Source organism: Salvelinus alpinus, chromosome 4 (genome assembly GCF_045679555.1).
Source record: "Salvelinus alpinus chromosome 4, SLU_Salpinus.1, whole genome shotgun sequence".
Classification (NCBI taxonomy): domain Eukaryota; kingdom Metazoa; phylum Chordata; class Actinopteri; order Salmoniformes; family Salmonidae; genus Salvelinus; species Salvelinus alpinus.
The window spans coordinates 80,745,629-80,763,003 of record NC_092089.1 but is presented as its reverse complement, the minus strand read 5'-3'; the positions used below and the strand labels follow the sequence as shown (position 1 = coordinate 80,763,003).

Sequence of the window (17,375 nt, the reverse complement as noted above, 5' to 3'; positions counted from 1 at the left end):
TCAGAAGGCAAGATGGAGTTGCAACCATGTTATTTATACCGGTCTGATCCTTTCAGATCTAGAAATATAAAGTTACTCATAGCTTTAAGCACTCATGAGTGGCATGTTGACAGGGATTTGAAGGCCTTGTTCTAAGGGTCCAAAAGCTGGATGATGAGGTTGTTGCACATATGACCAGTCTTTTTTTCCCCCTCCAATTTCATGATATCTATTTGGTAGTTATAGTCTTATCCCATCGTTGCAACTCCCTTACGGACTCGAGAGAGAGGCGAAGGTCGAGACCCATGGGTCCTCCGAAACACGACCTGCCAAGCCGCACTGCTTCTTGACACACTGCTCTCTTAACCCGGAAGCCAGCCGCACCAATGTGTCGGAGGAAACACCGTACAACTGACGACCGTGTCAGTGTGAGTGCGCCCGGCCCGCCACAGGAGTCACTAGAGCATGATGGGACAAGGACATCCCGGCCGACTAAACCCTCCCCTAACCCGGACGACGCTGGGCCAATTGACGATTGGCTGCACCTCATGAGTCTCCCGGTTCGTGGCTGGCAGCAACACAGCCTGGTATCGAACCCAGATCTGTAGTGATGCCTTAGACCGCTGCGCCACTCGCAAGGCCCACATATTACCGTTCTATACAAGTAGCATGTCTCATAGAAGATGCACGTCTTCTCCTCTCTACAGGACTATGTGACCCGTACCCAGGGTGGAGTGTCGTATGGAACGTGTATACCCCCAGACACCCTCATAGGCCAGCAGGCCCACCCCTACAGCAGGATAGGCTACAACCAGCAGCCCATGGGCATGTATGCCCAGAACCAGCCTCTGCCTCCAGGTCAGTGCCAACATTATCATTGTCTAAAATCAGGGTTCTGATCCACGATCAGTTTTGCCTTTATAGATCATGATGATTAAGATTACAAGGACAGCGGGGTGTGTACCTGATCTTTGGTCAGCACTCCTACTCTGATACTGATGAATACAGGCCCTATTGTATTTATTACTAGTGTGTTTTTACATTACTATCAAGAAAAGAAACACTCTGGAAACCTGTATTCTTCTCATGACCTTTGAATGTGATGTGTTTTGTTCCATTCCAGGACTAGATTTTAATGCTGGGGTGGAGCAAAACCCTACAACCTTGTAGTTCCCCCAGGACTGTGTAGTTCCCCCAGGACCGTGTTGAAGCTATTTGGAATTTTGACTTTAACGCTCATCTTTTTCCCCTTCAGGAGGCCCTGGTTTGGACACCCCGTACCGACCAGCCCGGAACCCTCAAATGGGCAAGATGATGCCCACGCGGCCCAGCTACCCAGGCATGATGCCCGGCATGCAAGGTGGCATGCCAGGCATGATGGGCATGGACAAGCAGTACCCGATGGGCTACAAGCCCCAACCCAACATTCCGCAGGGTCAGATTCTGCGCCAGCAGCTACAGGTCAGACTGGTGAGTGTGCAGTAACTAGACTCCACTGGAAGGGGACAGTAGTGAGTACAGAGGTTATTTTGGACTGGATCTACCACAGTGTGCCTGAGGGGTTTGCTATAAGTGTTATTAACATGCTCACAGAATAGGACCTTGAACCTGGCTTTCGCTGTACGCAGGACATGTTGATAAGTTTGAGTTGGAATTCACTCCCTGTGGAGAAAAAAATGTTGGCCTTCAGGTGTAAAAAGCAGCACATTGCTTTTAGAGAACGTTGGAGGATGACTGTTGTCTCTTGTCATTTTCAGAACCAGAGTATGATAGGACCACAGATGAGGCAGATGACGCCTAACCAACAATACAGCTCCATGCAGCCAAGTCAGGCAAGTCTTTCAGATGAGACACTCTCAGCAACATTTCATGTGATTTTCTTTCCAGATGAATCAGTACAACCTGTTTTCTTATATTTCCTCCACCTCTGAAATTGACCACATGTATAAACTAGTGTCCTCTATTCCTGATCATCAGTATTCTACCCATCTCCTCCCTGCATATTGGTCCTATTTTCATGAACATTCTGGTTTCCCTCTCTCCATGTGCAGAACATCTCCCAGGGATATACCACGTACGGCTCCCACATTGGGATGCAGCCACACCCCTCTCAGGCGGGTGGTATAGTCCCTCCATCGTATGGAAACCAGGGCTTCCAGGGAAGCCACCCGGGGGCCAACCCGGCCGTGGTGGACTCTCTGAGGCAGAGGCCCAGCGGCTATGTTCACCAGCAGGCACCAGGCTACTCACACACCATGCAGAACACACCAAGGTGGGCAGGAGGGAGGAGTTGCAGAGGGGTGGGGGTGTGGACAATACACCCCAATAGCACAGGGTTGTCTACTGTCCATTTATTAAGGATATTTAGGTTACTTTTAGCTCATATTGTGTTCATGGAGTTCCATTTTTCACTCCTTTTTCTTGCACATATCAAGGCCTTAAATATGTCACATTTAGCATCACTGCCTAGTATCTGGATACAGTGTTATCAGTCAGTCCCACCCAGAAACTGGACTCTTGATTTACTTTAATGAGGTAGATGGGAACATTGGACACTGCAGTCACAGAACACGTCTTTGTTCCATGCTGTAGCACTATTGGACAACAGTGACCTTATTCAAGATATAGTGGTGTATTTATGAAACATTGATGATGTACCTGTCCACTGAATTTCTCTCTTCCACCATCTCCAGGTTTCCCCACCAGTCCATCCAGCCAGCTCCCGTCATGCAGCCCCTGAGCCACATGGGGGTCCACCCGGGCATGAGACCAAACCAGATGCTGGCCGAGCAGCAGCAGCAACAGCAGGCCCAGCAGCAACAAGCCCAGCAGCAGCAGTACCTCAGACAGCAGGCACTCAGAGTATGCTTTGTCTAATTGTCTAAATACTACTAACAATCTCTAACACTACAGACCAACATGGAACAGTGGGTCAATACTATTGCAACAACACATGTACTGCTATTGCCACTCAATGTGCTATATATCTACATAACCACTTGAACATTCATTCAATGCTTTACCTGATGATCTAACACAGGTGTGGACAAATTTGTTTGGCTCTAGGGCCACATGGGGATTTCGAAATTCAACTGAGGGCCACACAGATTTATTTGGGGGGGCCGATTTTGTTCTTCAATCTATTTGCATGCCAGAAAATGGGCTGTTATTTTAAAGAATATAGGTCCAATTTCTACATCATTTCTATCTAGTTTTAGACATTCAAGCGAGGCCTGGAGTTTTTTTGTAACCCAAAATAATCAACCCTAATAACATCCCATGGGCCGTTATTAGCCCACTGCTGCTCTAGTATCATAGTCAGTGTAGGAATTCCTGTATAGTTGTACTATAGTCTAACCCTGCTATTTTCCTGTGTTTGTCCCTGGCCCTATAGGCCCAGCAGCAGGCTCAGCAACAACAACAACAGCAGCAGGCTCAGCAACAACAACAACAGCAGCAGGCTCAGCAACAACAACAGCAGCAGCAACAGGTTCAGCAGCAGCAACAGGTTCAGCAGCAGCAACAGGTTCAGCAGCAGCAACAGGTTCAGCAACAGGTTCAGCAGCAGCAGCAACAGGTTCAGCAGCAGCAGCAACAGGTTCAGCAGCAGCAGCAACAGGTTCAGCAGCAGCAGCAACAGGTTCAGCAGCAGCAGCAGGTTCAGCAGCAACAACAGGTTCAACAACAGCAACAAGTCCAGCCCCAACAAGTTCAACAACAACAACAACAACAGCAGCAACAACAACAACAGCAGGTAGCGTCGGCCCAGCCCCCCGGTACCCAGGCTCAGAACCAGGCCCTGGGCATGCAGCAACCCATGGTACGTTCCACTTAGAGGGTTACGCTGTCAAATTACCCAGGGGTGGTTCCAAAAAGACGGATCAACTTAGCCAACTAACTGTCCTAAATATTCACATTTAACTTAATCTTTTTGAGAAATATAGACTTGAAATTAGCATGGTATAATTGACTTCACTACCAACAACGTGTATTCAAGTTTATCTTTCAAAATGAACCATAAAATGATATGTACAAAATTGTGTGTGTGTATACTATGTATGTGCAGTATCAGTCAAAAGTTTGGACACACCTACTCATGAATTGTAGAATAATAGTGAAGACTTCAAAACTATGAAAGAACATATATGGAATCATGTAGTAACCACAAAAGTGTTAAACAAATCAAAATATGTTTTATGTTTTAAGTTCTTCAAAGTAGCCACTGTTTGCCTTGATGACAGCTGTGCACACTCTTGGCATTCTCTCAACCAGCTTCACCTGGAATGCTTTTCCAACAGTCTTGAAGGAGTTCTCACATATGCTGAGCACTTGTTGGCTGTTTTTCCTTCGCTCTGTGGTCCAACTCATCCCAAACCATCTCAATTGGGTTGAGGTTGGGTGATTGTGGAGGCCAGGTCATCTGATGCAACACTCATCACTCTCCTTGGTCAAATAGCCCTTACACAGCCTGGAGGTGTGTTGGGTCACTATCCTATTGAAAAACAAATTATAGTACCACTAAGTGCAAACCAAATGGGATGGTGTATCACTGCAGAATGCTGTGGTAGCCATGCTGGTTAAGTGTGCCTTGAATTGTAAATAATTAACTGACAGTGTCACCAGCAAAGCACCATCACACCACCACCTCCATGCTTCACGGTGGGAACCACACATGCGGAGATCATCCATTCACCTATTCTGCGTCTCACAAAGACACAGCGGTTGGAACCAAAAATCTCCAATTTGGACTCAACAGACCAAAGGAGAGATTTCCACCGGTCTAATGTCCATTGCTCGTGTTTCTCGGCCCATGCAAGTCTCTTCTTCATATTGGTGTTCTTTAGCAGTGGTTTCTTTGCAGCAATTTGACAATGAAGGCCTGATTCACGCAGTCTCCTCTGAATAGTTGCTGTTGAGATGTCTGTTACTTGAACTTTGTGAAGCATTTATTTGGGCTGCTATTTCTGAGGCTGGTAACTCTAATGAACTTATCCTCTGCAGCAGAGAACTCTGGGTCTTCCTTTCCTGTGGCGGTCCTCATGAGAGCCAGTTTCATCATAGCGCTTGATGGTTTTTGTGACTTGAATGAACTTTCAAAGTTCTTGACTGGCCTTCTTGTCTTAAAGTAAGGATGGACTGTCATTTCTCTTTGCTTACTTGAGCTGTTCTTGCCATAATATGGACCTGGCCTTTTGACAAATAGGGCTATCTTCTGTATACCCCCCCTACCATGTCACAACACAACTGATTGGCTCAAACGGATTAAGAAGGAAAGAAATTCCACAAATTAACATTGACAAGGCACACCTGTTAATTGAAATGCATTCCAGGTGACTACCTCATGAAGCTGGTTGAGAGAATGCCAAGAGCGTGCAAAGCTGTCATCAAGGCGAAGGGTGGCTACTTTGAAGAATCTCAAATATAAAATATATTTTGATTTAACACTTGGTTACTACATGATTCCAAATGTGTTATTTCATAGTTTTGATGCATTCACTATTAATAGTAAATTAAGGGAAAAACCTTGAGTCGGTGTGTCCAAACTTTTGACTGGTACTGTGCATACATGCATACATACATACATATACATACATATACATACATGCATATACAGTACCATAAAAAAGTATTTGCCCCCCTTCTGATTTTTACTATTTCTGCGTATTGTTGATACTGAATGTTATCAGATCTTCAACCAAAACCTTATATTAGATAAAGGGAACCTGGATAAAAGGTGAGCCACTTACATGGTACCGGTTATCCCTAACACAGAGTTGTCCGAAGTTACCTTGCTAACTCCTCAAACCACGTATGTAGTATAGGGCTCTGCTTTCTGGAACACCCCACAAGTCCAAAATCAAACCCTACCTCGCCTTGATCTATTTCCAAATATCACGCTGACCTGAACAGTTATTTGCTAGTCTATCTTTTCACTGAGGTTTGTTCAGTTTAAGGTTAGCGCACCCTGCTTACGTCCAGCCTGGTTTAGTCAAGGCATGGCTAGTGAACTGTGCCCCTCTAGGTTGGCACCAGCCATGTTATTGGATAGAGGTTTGGGTCAGCACGATATATCTCAAATAGATGTTATTCCTATATCGATAAGGATAATGTGGGTATAAGTAATTAGCAGGAAACTAACATATTAAAGATGGCTAGAGGAAACTCCTGCCTTATTGCCAGTTGGGGCCCTCTCGCAGAGTACTGATATGAGATTCACTAGTACAAGACTGACGTAGCCAGACAGAAACGCATTAATAGGAATTTGTATCTTATAAATTGTCTGTTTTTTCCATTAAAAGTTCAACTCAAGTCAATTATTTTTGGGACGAGTTGCATATGCACAAAGGCCTAAATATTGTGTTTTTGGTCGGACAATCTTGTCAACGGTCTCAAACAGTGGTTAAATTTTCGGATTCTGAATATCTGACCTCTCTTGCCTCATCTTTTTTTGTAAATGTGTGCTACTGGAAAGGGACAATGAGTCCCAAGTCATGGTCACAGTATTTTTTTATTAGTTCATTCCTCTCAAATTAGGTTTGATGTGAAGTTATAGCCTGTACGTTCAACCACCGAAATGTGTGTGTGTGTGTGTGTCAGTTCCCACGACAGGGGATGCAGCAGACTCAGATGCAGCAGACTCAACAGCAGCAGCAGACCGCAGCACTGGTCAGGCAGCTCCAACAACAACTCTCAAGTAAGAAAGAGACTCATCATGTCAGTGTACCTTAGTGAGACCTGCTATAGCCTTGTACTAACCCCAGGGTCACATTCATCAGGCACCAAACAAGAAAATAAATCACTAAACGTGACATTCTATTTTCACCATTTCCAGTCATTTTAGGTGTTGATAACAAGTGTGTTCTTTTCTTTTCCCCAGATACACAACCCGGACAGAACACCAACTCATATTACTGATAGTGCTTGTTGTATATTAGTGTGTGTGTGTGGAAGGATAGGGAGACCCTGTGTGTGGTCGTGTCCCCAGCCAGCCTGTAGATTGGCAGATAGATGTGTCCAATGCCCCGCAGACCCCATATTTAGAGGTGTAGGCTCTTAGGAGGGAAAGGCTGCTATTGGCCAAGAAAGACGACCAGGCGGAAGAACCCACAACTCAACCACAGAGGCCCAACATGCCATTCGAAAACCATCTCAACTTCAGTCATGTAATTTCGGAACATCCAAGGAGGGATTGTGCTGTGAAATATTATGATCATGGAGAATAATGGAATGGAAGAGTCTATGTAAAAAATAAGTACAAGAAATTATAAGAATAATGCAATTTTTTATTTTATTTCAATTTGTACAATTTTTCAGTTTAGTGTATTTCTCATTAAATATCATGTCAGTTTTTATGTCTTGTACTTGTGTTTGGTGCATTCTTTTCATCCTGACACAGCATTTTACTAATCAGGTTGTGAATAATCAGGATATTATTAATGATTTTGAAATACTATGAGGAGTCATTATTATCCACTTATTGATTGTAGATAGTATTGTTTTCATTTTTTTGTGTAGTCAGGGTTCACACAGGTCAGTGATTTGTTTTTGTTAAGTCAGAATTTTCTGATATGCATTCCAGAGGGATAGTCAGGGAATTTTGCATATTGATCACTACTTGGAAATGAAATGATCAGAAAAATGTATTCTGTTCTTTTTCCACATTGCATTGCCCAGTGAGCTTTTGTCCATTGTCATGTACATTCTGTAAGGTATATGGAAAGTCATGGAATATTTTAGAAATGGGAACCCTGTTAGATATGTCGCTAAAACCAGGCAGTCCACTAATAAAAAATATCGAGGTTAGTCTTTTTTTCTTCATGCGAGCTTCTGAAAGGACTTTTGATCTAAAACCATGCTCCCGCTTCAACATCTTTATGACTTAACAGAGGCATGATGCTTTCATTGGACAGAGCAACAACAAAAAACTATGAGCAGCACGAAATACAGCAGACTTGTCACAGGGTTACTTGCGCTAACCAAAAAGGTATGCTAATAACTATTGATGCGTCTCAAAAGACGCCCTATGTAATGGTGCAGTACTTTTGACCATGGCGTATGGGCTCTGTTTGATGCGTCTCAAAAGACGCCCTATATAATGGTGCAGTACTTTTGACCATGGAAATGGTCTCTGTTCAAATGCGCCATTTTGGACGCACCCTTTCTAAGAGCTTCCCAGGAGCCTCCGGAGGCACGCAGAGGCCACATTTCGCTCTTTAAACGCATCGCGGTGAGCTTCACATTTTGCAACAATGCGGAGTGCTCCGTATAGCTCAGCATTGACATGATTATTTGCAGGTAGGTGAGGGTGGGAAGTCCTGTATAAACAAACACACACTCACTAACTTCACACCATCGCTGCACTGCTCCGCGAAGCGCAAGAAGTATGAATGTCCTGACTTCTGCAGAAGCTACATCACCATAAATGCTGCACGGCCAATACAGACAACAGATTGCCCATGCGGCGCATTTTACTGGCCATAAGCTACCCTAATTACCAGAGACGGTGGAAACAAATGTCATGACCAGTGATGTACCCAGTGGAGGGGTAAACTCAGTTATGCACCTTTATTTTGTGAGTAGGATTTACATGGCCAAAAACAGACAGAGCTCCTGTTTAGAAATCCTTTATTTAGAAGAATTTAGATCATTGACGTTTCCATCTTGGCCATTGCTGTGCGTGGGGACAAACTTTCCCGAAAAGAGGGGATAGTGTAACAAACCATGCTAACTGTTAGATGATAGTATAATGTAGTGCACAGTAATAAGAAAAAGTATTACTACTATTGGTTGTGGGTTTTTATTGTTGTTATTAATATAATTTTCATGTAAATCATTGATGCTAAGGCTCTCTTTGTTGCATTTTATTTTGGTAGCGGTTAGTTTGTTAGTATTACGAACAAACTACTTCAGGGAGCAACGTCCCTGTCCTTCGTGAGTCCCAGGCTCAGCTGGCCCAGCTGTCAGTACCTAGTAATGCATCTAACACACCGACAGTGTTTTTGCGCAAAATAGTATGCAGCGTCATCTGGATAAGTATGCAACAAAAGTTCAACATTCACCTTCTGCTACCATTTCTGTCAAACCTCTTCGCATACAGTTTGACGAGTTAACAGATGTTTTGAGCATGGCACAAATCATGCTTCATTGACAGCATGGCCAGTGTTGAATGTTTACCATTTTAAACTTGGAAAAGAGACCCTTAATCTTAGACTTTGGACCACACAGCAACTCCATTGAAGAGCAGGCTAATGATTGCTTTGCAATGCTTGCAGTTAGCGGATATGTTTTATCTATAATTTCTCTAAATTATTTCTATTCATTTGACAAGGATTAAAAATGATTTGACAGTAGATTGTCGACTTGATTCATGATGACTGCCAGCTAAGATTTTGAAAGTATGATGTTGACATGATCAGTCCAATGAAAGCTACTGTAGATATGTGATTTTAAGTCATTTTATCTGTGTCCAATGACCTTGAGCCTTCTTGGATGGGCACTTCTAATGTAACTCTATGGCAGCACCCAAGAGGCTAGAATTTTAGAGCTCTGCCCTTAGACTTGGCGGTGACGTAGTGTCCCCATGAGTGACAACACTGAGTCAATCACGGCCAACGCTCCATATTTTCTGTAGGCTTGCTCCACCACCACAGAAAGCACTGAGCTAGGCTGAAACACCTGCATTTTGGAGCTGCCTTACTCAAGAAAACAAAAGCGAACATGTTTGTATGCGGCTTAATTAACTCAATTATATATTTTTTACATTGTTTGCAAACAGATGTGACACGTATTAATGCCAAAATAACATGCAAAACAGGCTAAATGTAGGGCTCAAAACAGGCTAAATGTAGGGCTCAAAACAGGCTAAATGTAGGGCTCAAAACAGGCTAAATGTAGGGCTCAAAACAGGTGGAGCTTTGCCCCCCGCTTGCCCTGAATGACGGGTCACCACTGCATGTCTAGGAAGTTTTACAGATTTGTTGTGGATTCCACAAGAGCTGGGATAATCCCCACGACATCATGAGAGTCTATTACAGCAAACTGGTTGAAAAGAAGGATACATTGAATGTGGATATTGGTGATAAGGACAGCAATATGTTAGTAGAGCCATTTCGTATGTGAGGTGATTACATATGTAAATCATATATGATGATACAAAACATAAATAAGTAATAATAATTGAAAATTATTTAAACTCTGTCATTTGGGCCAGGATTGCGTCAAATATCTATTTTTAACACTTTTGTAACTTGGGCTAGGATTCCATCAAAGATCTATTTTAAACTGTATTGTAACTTGGGCCAGGACTCCATTAACGATCTATTTTCGTCAAGCTTAATGCACTTGACTTTTAAAGGTATTTTACACTTGTGCCGAAAACTGCAGTATTTAGTGTGAACGCGATCTATTCGAACATCAGGGAAAATGCCTTTAAAATTTTAAAGGCAGGTGCGCTTCTCGATTGCGACAACATACCTGTAATTGAAGCTTGGCCGTGACCAAATAAAGAGCAATAATGTTGTTCTCTGAAGAGAGGAGGTGGAGGAGGGTTAAGGGCCCGTTCACACTGCTTGTGGCAAATAAAAGACTGTGCCACAAAGGAAGCCTTTTCATGGTTTTATTTGCAACCTTGCGCAAACTACTACCAATGAAATGGCTTCTTTTGTGTAGTGTTTTACCGTGTGAACAGACCCTAAAATATTACATTTAAACCTTTATGTCAACTTGATGCATTTCATGCCTACAGACGTGAGTGCCACAGGTCAGTATTCATTTAGACAGGGTACCTTAGTGTTATTGGGCACAGGGACTATGGTGGTCTGCATGAAACATGTTGGTATTACAGCCTCAGACAAGGAGAGGTTGAAAATGTCAGTGAAGACACTTGCTAGTTGGTCAACGCATGCTCGGAGTACCCGTCCTGGTAATCCATCTCGCCCTGCGGCCCTGTGAACGTTGATCTGTGTAAAGGTCTTACATCGGCTGCGGAAAGCGTGATCACACAGTCATCCGGAACAGCTGATGCTCTCATGCATGTTTCAGTGTTACTTGCCTCGAAGCGAGCATAGAAGTAGTTTAGCTCGTCTGGTAGGGTCGTGTCACTCGGCAGCTCTCGGCTGTGCTTCCCTTTGTAGTCTGTAATAGTTTCAAGCCCTGCCACATCCGACGAGCGTCGGAGCCGGTGTACTACGATTCGATCTTAGTCCTGTATTGAGGCTTTGCCTGTTTGATGGTTCGTCGGAGGGCATAGCGGGATTTCTTAAAAGCTTCCGGGTTAGAGCCCGTTCCTTGAAAGCGGCAGCTCTACCCTTTAGCTCAGTGCAAATGTTGCCTGTAATCCATGGCTTTTGGTTGGTGTATGCATGTACAGTCACTGTGGGACGTCCGATGCACTTATTGATAAAGCCAGTGACTGATGTGGTGTACTTCTCAATGCCATCGGAAGAATTCCGGAACATATTCCAGTCTGTGCTAGCAAAACAGTCCTGTAGTTTAGCATCTGCTTCATCTGACCACCTTTTATAGACCTGTCTATTATCTATGCATAGTCACTTTACCCCTCACATTGACTCTGTACCGGTACCCCATGTACAGTCGTGGCCAAAAGTTTTGAGAACCAAATCAAATCAATTTATATAGCCCTTCGTACATCAGCTGATATCTCAAAGTGCTGTACAGAAACCCAGCCTAAAACCCCAAACAGCAAGCAATGCAGGTGTAGAAGCACGGTGGCTAGGAAAAACTCCCTAGAAAGGCCAAAACCTAGGAAGAAACCTAGAGAGGAACCAGGCTATGAGGGGTGGCCAGTCCTCTTCTGGCTGTGCCAGGTGGAGATTATAACAGAACATGGCCAAGATGTTCAAATGTTCATAAATGACCAGCATGGTCAAATAATAATAATCACAGTAGTTGTCGAGGGTGCAGCAAGTCAGCACCTCAGGAGTAAATGTCAGTTGGCTTTTCATAGCCGATCATTAAGAGTATCTGTACCGCTCCTGCGGTCTCTAGAGAGTTGAAAACAGCAGGTCTGGGACAGGTAGCACGTCCGGTGAACAGGTCAGGGTTCCATAGCCGCAGGCAGAACAGTTGAAACTGGAGCAGCAGCACGGCCAGGTGGATTGGGGACAGCAAGGAGTCATCATGCCAGGTAGTCCTGACGCATGGTCCTAGGGCTCAGGTCCTCTGAGAGAGAGAAAGAAAGAGAGAGAATTAGAGAGAGAATACATAAATTCACACAGGACACCGGATAAGACAGGAGAAGTACTCCAGATATAACAAACTGACCCTAGCCCCCCGACACATAAACTACTGCAGCATAAATACTGGAGGCTGAGACAGGAGGGGTCAGGAGACACTGTGGCCCCATCCGATGATACCCCCGGACAGGTCCAAACAGGAAGGATATAACCCCACCCACTTTGCCAAAGCACAGCCCCCACACCACTAGAGGGATATCTTCAACCACCAACTTACCATCCTGAGACAAGGCCGAGTATAGCCCACAAAGATCTCCGCCACGGCACAAACCATGGGGGTGCGCCAACCCAGACAGGAAGATCACGTCAGTGACTCAGAATGACACAAATATTAATTTAAATTAAATGAATCTGCTGCCTCAGTTTGTATGATAGCAATTTGCATATACTCCAGAATGTTATGAAGAGTGATCAGATGAATTGCAAAGTCCCTCTTTGCCATGCAAATGAACTGAATCCCCCAAAAACATTTCCACTGCATTTCAGCCCTGCCACAAAAGGACCAGCTGACATCATGTCAGTGATTCTCTCGTTAACACAGGTGTGAGTGTTGACGAGGACAAGGCTGGAGATCACCCTGTCATGCTGATGGAGTTCGAATAACTGACTGGAAGCTTCAAAAGGACGGTGGTGCTTGGAATCATTGTTCTTCCTCTGTCAACCATGGTTACCTGCAAGGAAACACGTGCCGTCATCATTGTTTTGCACAAAGAGGGCTTCACAGGCAAAGATATTGGTGCCAGTAAGATTGCACCGAAATCAACCATTTATCGGATCATCAAGAACTTCAAGGAGACCGGTTCAATTGTTGTGAAGAAGGCTTCATGGCGCCCAAGAAAGTCCAGCAAGCGCCAGGACCGTCTCCTAAAGTTGATTCAGCTGTGGGATCGGGGCACCACCAATACAGAGCTTGCTCAGGAATGGCAGCAGGCAGGTGTGAGTGCATCTGCACGCACAGTGACTTTTGGAGGATGGCCTGGTGCTTGGAATCATTGTTCTTCCTCTGTCAACCATGGTTAACCTGCAAGGAAACACGTGCCGTCATCATTGCTTTGCACAAAAAGGGCTTCACAGGCAAGGATATTGCTGCCAGTAAGATTGCACCTAAATCAACCATTTATCAGATCATCAAGAACTTCAAGGAGAGCCTAAGAACACAGCCATGAATAAAGAATGGTACCAACACATCCTCCGAGAGCAACTTCTCCCAACCATCCAGGAACAGTTTGGTGACAAACAATGCCATAAGGCAAAAGTGATAACTAAGTGGCTCAGGGAACAAAATATCGATTTTTTGGGTCCATGGCCAGGAAACTCCCCAGACCTTAATCCCATTGAGAACTTGTGGTCAATCCTCAAGAGGCGGGTGGACAAACAAAAACCTACAAATTCTGACAAACTCCAAGCCTTGATTATGCAAGAATGGGCTGCCATCAGTCAGGATGTGGCCCAGAAGTTAATTGACAGCATGCCAGGGCAGAGGTCTTGAAAAAGAAGGGTCAACACTGCAAATATTGACTCTTTGCATCAACGTCATGTAATTGACAATAAAAGCCTTTGACACTTATGAAATGCTTGTAATTATACTTCAGTATTCCATAGTAACATCTGACAAAAATATATAAAGACACTGAAGCAGCACACTTTGTGAAAATGTATATTTGTGTCATTCTCAAAACTTTTGGCCACGACTGTATATAGCCTCATTATTGTTATTTTGTGTTACTTTTAATTTTTTTACTTTAAGAAAATATTTACTAACTCTTTCTTGAACTGCATTGTTGGTTAAGGGCTTGTAAGTAAGCATTTCATGCATTTCAAGGATGTATTCGGTACCTGTTGTATTCCGCACATGTGACAAATGTAATTTGATTTGATTCAAAATAAAAAATATAGGACAATACACCCATCACGACAAGAGATATCACAACATACATAAAGGGAGACCCAAGACAACAACATAGCATGGTAGCAACACCACATGACAACAACATGGCAGCAGCACAAAACATGGTAAGAGTTACACACAAGGATACTTTATTGACACACATGAATGAAAAGGTAGTGTAATGGTAGTGGCTATGTAATGGACAGAAAACAGTGGTAATGAATACACTGTATATTCCAAAGCACAATGATAATAAAGGACTGTATAAAGGACCATTAACATCGACGGGGCTGTAGTGGAGCGGGTCGAAAGTTTCAACTATCATGGTCCAAATACACCAAGACAGTCGTGAAGAGGGCACGACAAAACCTTTTCCCCCCTCAGGAGACTGAAAAGATTTGGCATGGGTCCCCAGATCCTCAAAAAGTTCTACAGCTGCACAATCGAGAGCATCCTGACGGGTTGCATCACCGCCTGGCATGGCAACTGCTCTGCATTTGACCATAAGGCACTACAGAGGGGTAGTGCGTACAGCCCAGTACATCACTAGGGCCAAGCTTCCTGCCATCCAGGACCTATATAATAGGCGGTGTCAGAGGAAAGCTCATAAAATTGTCAGAGACTCCAGTCACCCAAGTCATAGACTATTTTCTTTGCTACTGCACGGCAAGCGGAACCTGAGCGCCAAATGTAGGACCAAAGGGCTCCTTCTCCACCCCCAAGCCGTAAAACTGCTGAACAATTAATCAAAATGGCCACCGGACAATTTACATTGACGCCCTCTCCCCCCACCTCCTATCGCCAAGCCCGTTTCTCCTTTCTGGGGAGGTTCCCATTGCTTGGAAGGCAGCCACGGTTCGTCCTTTATTTAAAGGGGGAGATCAAGCTGATCCTAACTGTTATAGGCCTATTTCTATTTTGCCCTGTTTATCAAAAGCGTTGGAAAAACTTGTAAATAATCAACTGACTGGCATTCTTGATGTCTATAGTATTCTCTCGGGTATGCAATCTGGTTTCTGCTCAGGTTATGGATGTGTCACTGCAACCTTAAAGGTCCTTAATGATTTCCCCATTACCCTTGATTCTAAGCAATATTGTGCTGCTAGTTTTATTGACTTGGCCAAAGCTTTTGATACGGTAGACCATTCCATTCCTGTGGGCCGGCGAAGGAGTATTGGTGTCTCTGAGGGGTCTTTGGGCTGGTTTGCTAACTACCTCTCTCAAAGAGTGCAGTGTTTCAAGTCAGAAAATCTGCTGTCTCAGCCACTGCCTGTCACCAAGGGAGTACCCCAAGGCTTGATCCTAGGCCCCATGTTCTTCTCAATTTACAACACACCTCAGTCAGTAGGAAGCCCTCTCATCCATTTATATGTTCTTGTTCTGAACACCTCCAAAACAAAGGTCATGTGGTTTGGTAAGAAGAATGCCCCTCTTCCCACAGATGGTATTACTATCTCTGAGGGTTTAGAGCTTGAGGTAGTCACCTCATACAAGTACTTAGGAGTATGTCTAGACAGTGCACTGTCCTTCTCTCAGCACATATCAAAGCTGCAGGCTAAAGTTACATCTAAACTTGGTGTCCTCTATCATAATCGCTCCTCTTTCACCCCAGCTACCTAACTAACCCTGATTCAGATGACCATTCTACCCATGCTAGATTACGGAGACATAATTTATAGATCGGCAGGTAAGGGTGCTCTCGAGCGGCTAGATGTTCTTTACCATTCGGCCATCAGATTTTCCACCAATGCTCCTTATAGAACACATCACTGCACTCGATACTCCTCTGTAAACTGGTCATCTCTGTATACCTGTCGCAAGACTCACTGGTTGATGCTTATTTATAAAACCTTCTTAGGCCTCACTCCCCCCTAGCTGAGACATCTACTGCAGTCCTCATCCTCCACATACAACACCCGTTCTGCCAGTCACATTCTGTGAAAGGTCCCCAAAGCACACACATCCCTGGGTCGCTCGTCTTTTCAATTCGCTGCAGCTAGCGACTGGAACGGGCTGCAACAAACACTCAAACTGGACAGTTTTATCTCAATCTCGTCATTCAAAGACTCAATCATGGACACTCTTACTGACAGTTGTGGCTGCATTGTGTGATGTATAGTTGTCTCTACCTTCTTGCCTTTTGTGCTGTTGTTTGTGCCAAATAATGTTTGTATTATGTTTTGTGCTGCTACCATGTTGTATTGCTACCATGTTATGTTGCTACCATACTGTATTGTCATGTGTTGCTGCCTTGCAATGTTGTCGTCTTAGGTCTCTCTTTATGTAGTGTCTCTCTTGTTGTGACGTGTCCTATATTTATATTGTATTTTTTATTTTTTATCCCAGGCCCCCGTCCCCCCTTTTGTATTTTGGTAGGCCGTCATTGTAAATAAGAATTTGTTCTTAACTGACTTGCCTAGTTAAATAAAGATTAAATAAAAATAAACATTTGTTTTGTACACTGCTGCTACTCGCTGTTTATTATCTATGCAGTCACTTCACCCCTACCTACATGTACAAATTACCTCAACTAACCTGTACCCCCGCACACTGACTCGGTACCCCCTGTATATAGCCTCGTTATTGTTATGTTATTGTGTTACTTTTTATTATTATATATATATTTTTTTACTGTTTACTAGTTTATTTGGTAAATATGTTTTTTTAACTCTTCTTGAACTGCACTGTTGGTTAAGTGCGTGTAAGTAAGCATTTCACGGAAAGGTATTCTTGTTGTATTCTGCGCATGTGACAAATAAAGTTTGATTTGATTTATAAATGGCTATGCCACCTGCGCATATTACAACAATCTTTTTATTTCACCTTTATTTAACCAGGTAGGCCAAGTTCTCACTTACAACTGCGACCTGTCCAAGATAAAGCAAAGCAGTGACAAAAACAACAGAGTTACATATGGGATAAACAAACGTACAGTCAAACACAATAGAAAAATCTGTATACAGTGTGTGCAAATAAAGTAAAGAGGTAAGGCAATAAATAGGCCAATATTGGTGAAGTAATTACAATTTAGCAATTTACACCGGAGTGATATATGTGCAGATGAGGATGTGCAAGTAGAAATACTGGTGTGCAAAAGAGTAGAAAAAAATAATAATAATTGGGATGAGGTAGGTAGTTGGTTGGATGGGCTGTGTACAGCTGCAGCGATCGGTAAGCTGCTCTGACAGCTGAAGCTTAAAGTTTGTGAGGGAGATATGAGTCTCCAACTTCAGTGATTTTTGCAATTCATTCCA

The 17,375-nt window shown here is 43.6% G+C and overlaps 1 protein-coding gene across 1 annotated transcript in view; it reads left to right on the top strand.

Annotated features, from left to right (window-relative positions):
* The window catches only part of LOC139574522 (mediator of RNA polymerase II transcription subunit 12-like), a 48,538-nt gene extending 41,207 nt beyond the window's left edge, over positions 1 to 7,331 (top strand). Inside the window, exons 37-44 of the mRNA XM_071399188.1 lie at positions 687 to 837; positions 1,235 to 1,449; positions 1,737 to 1,811; positions 2,031 to 2,251; positions 2,673 to 2,841; positions 3,374 to 3,799; positions 6,577 to 6,673; positions 6,857 to 7,331. Of these exons, the coding sequence (XP_071255289.1) occupies positions 687 to 837; positions 1,235 to 1,449; positions 1,737 to 1,811; positions 2,031 to 2,251; positions 2,673 to 2,841; positions 3,374 to 3,799; positions 6,577 to 6,673; positions 6,857 to 6,894 (1,392 nt within the window). The 3' untranslated portion in view covers positions 6,895 to 7,331. The remainder of the gene's footprint in view (positions 1 to 686; positions 838 to 1,234; positions 1,450 to 1,736; positions 1,812 to 2,030; positions 2,252 to 2,672; positions 2,842 to 3,373; positions 3,800 to 6,576; positions 6,674 to 6,856) is intronic.
* The last annotated feature ends 10,044 nt before the right edge of the window (positions 7,332 to 17,375 follow it).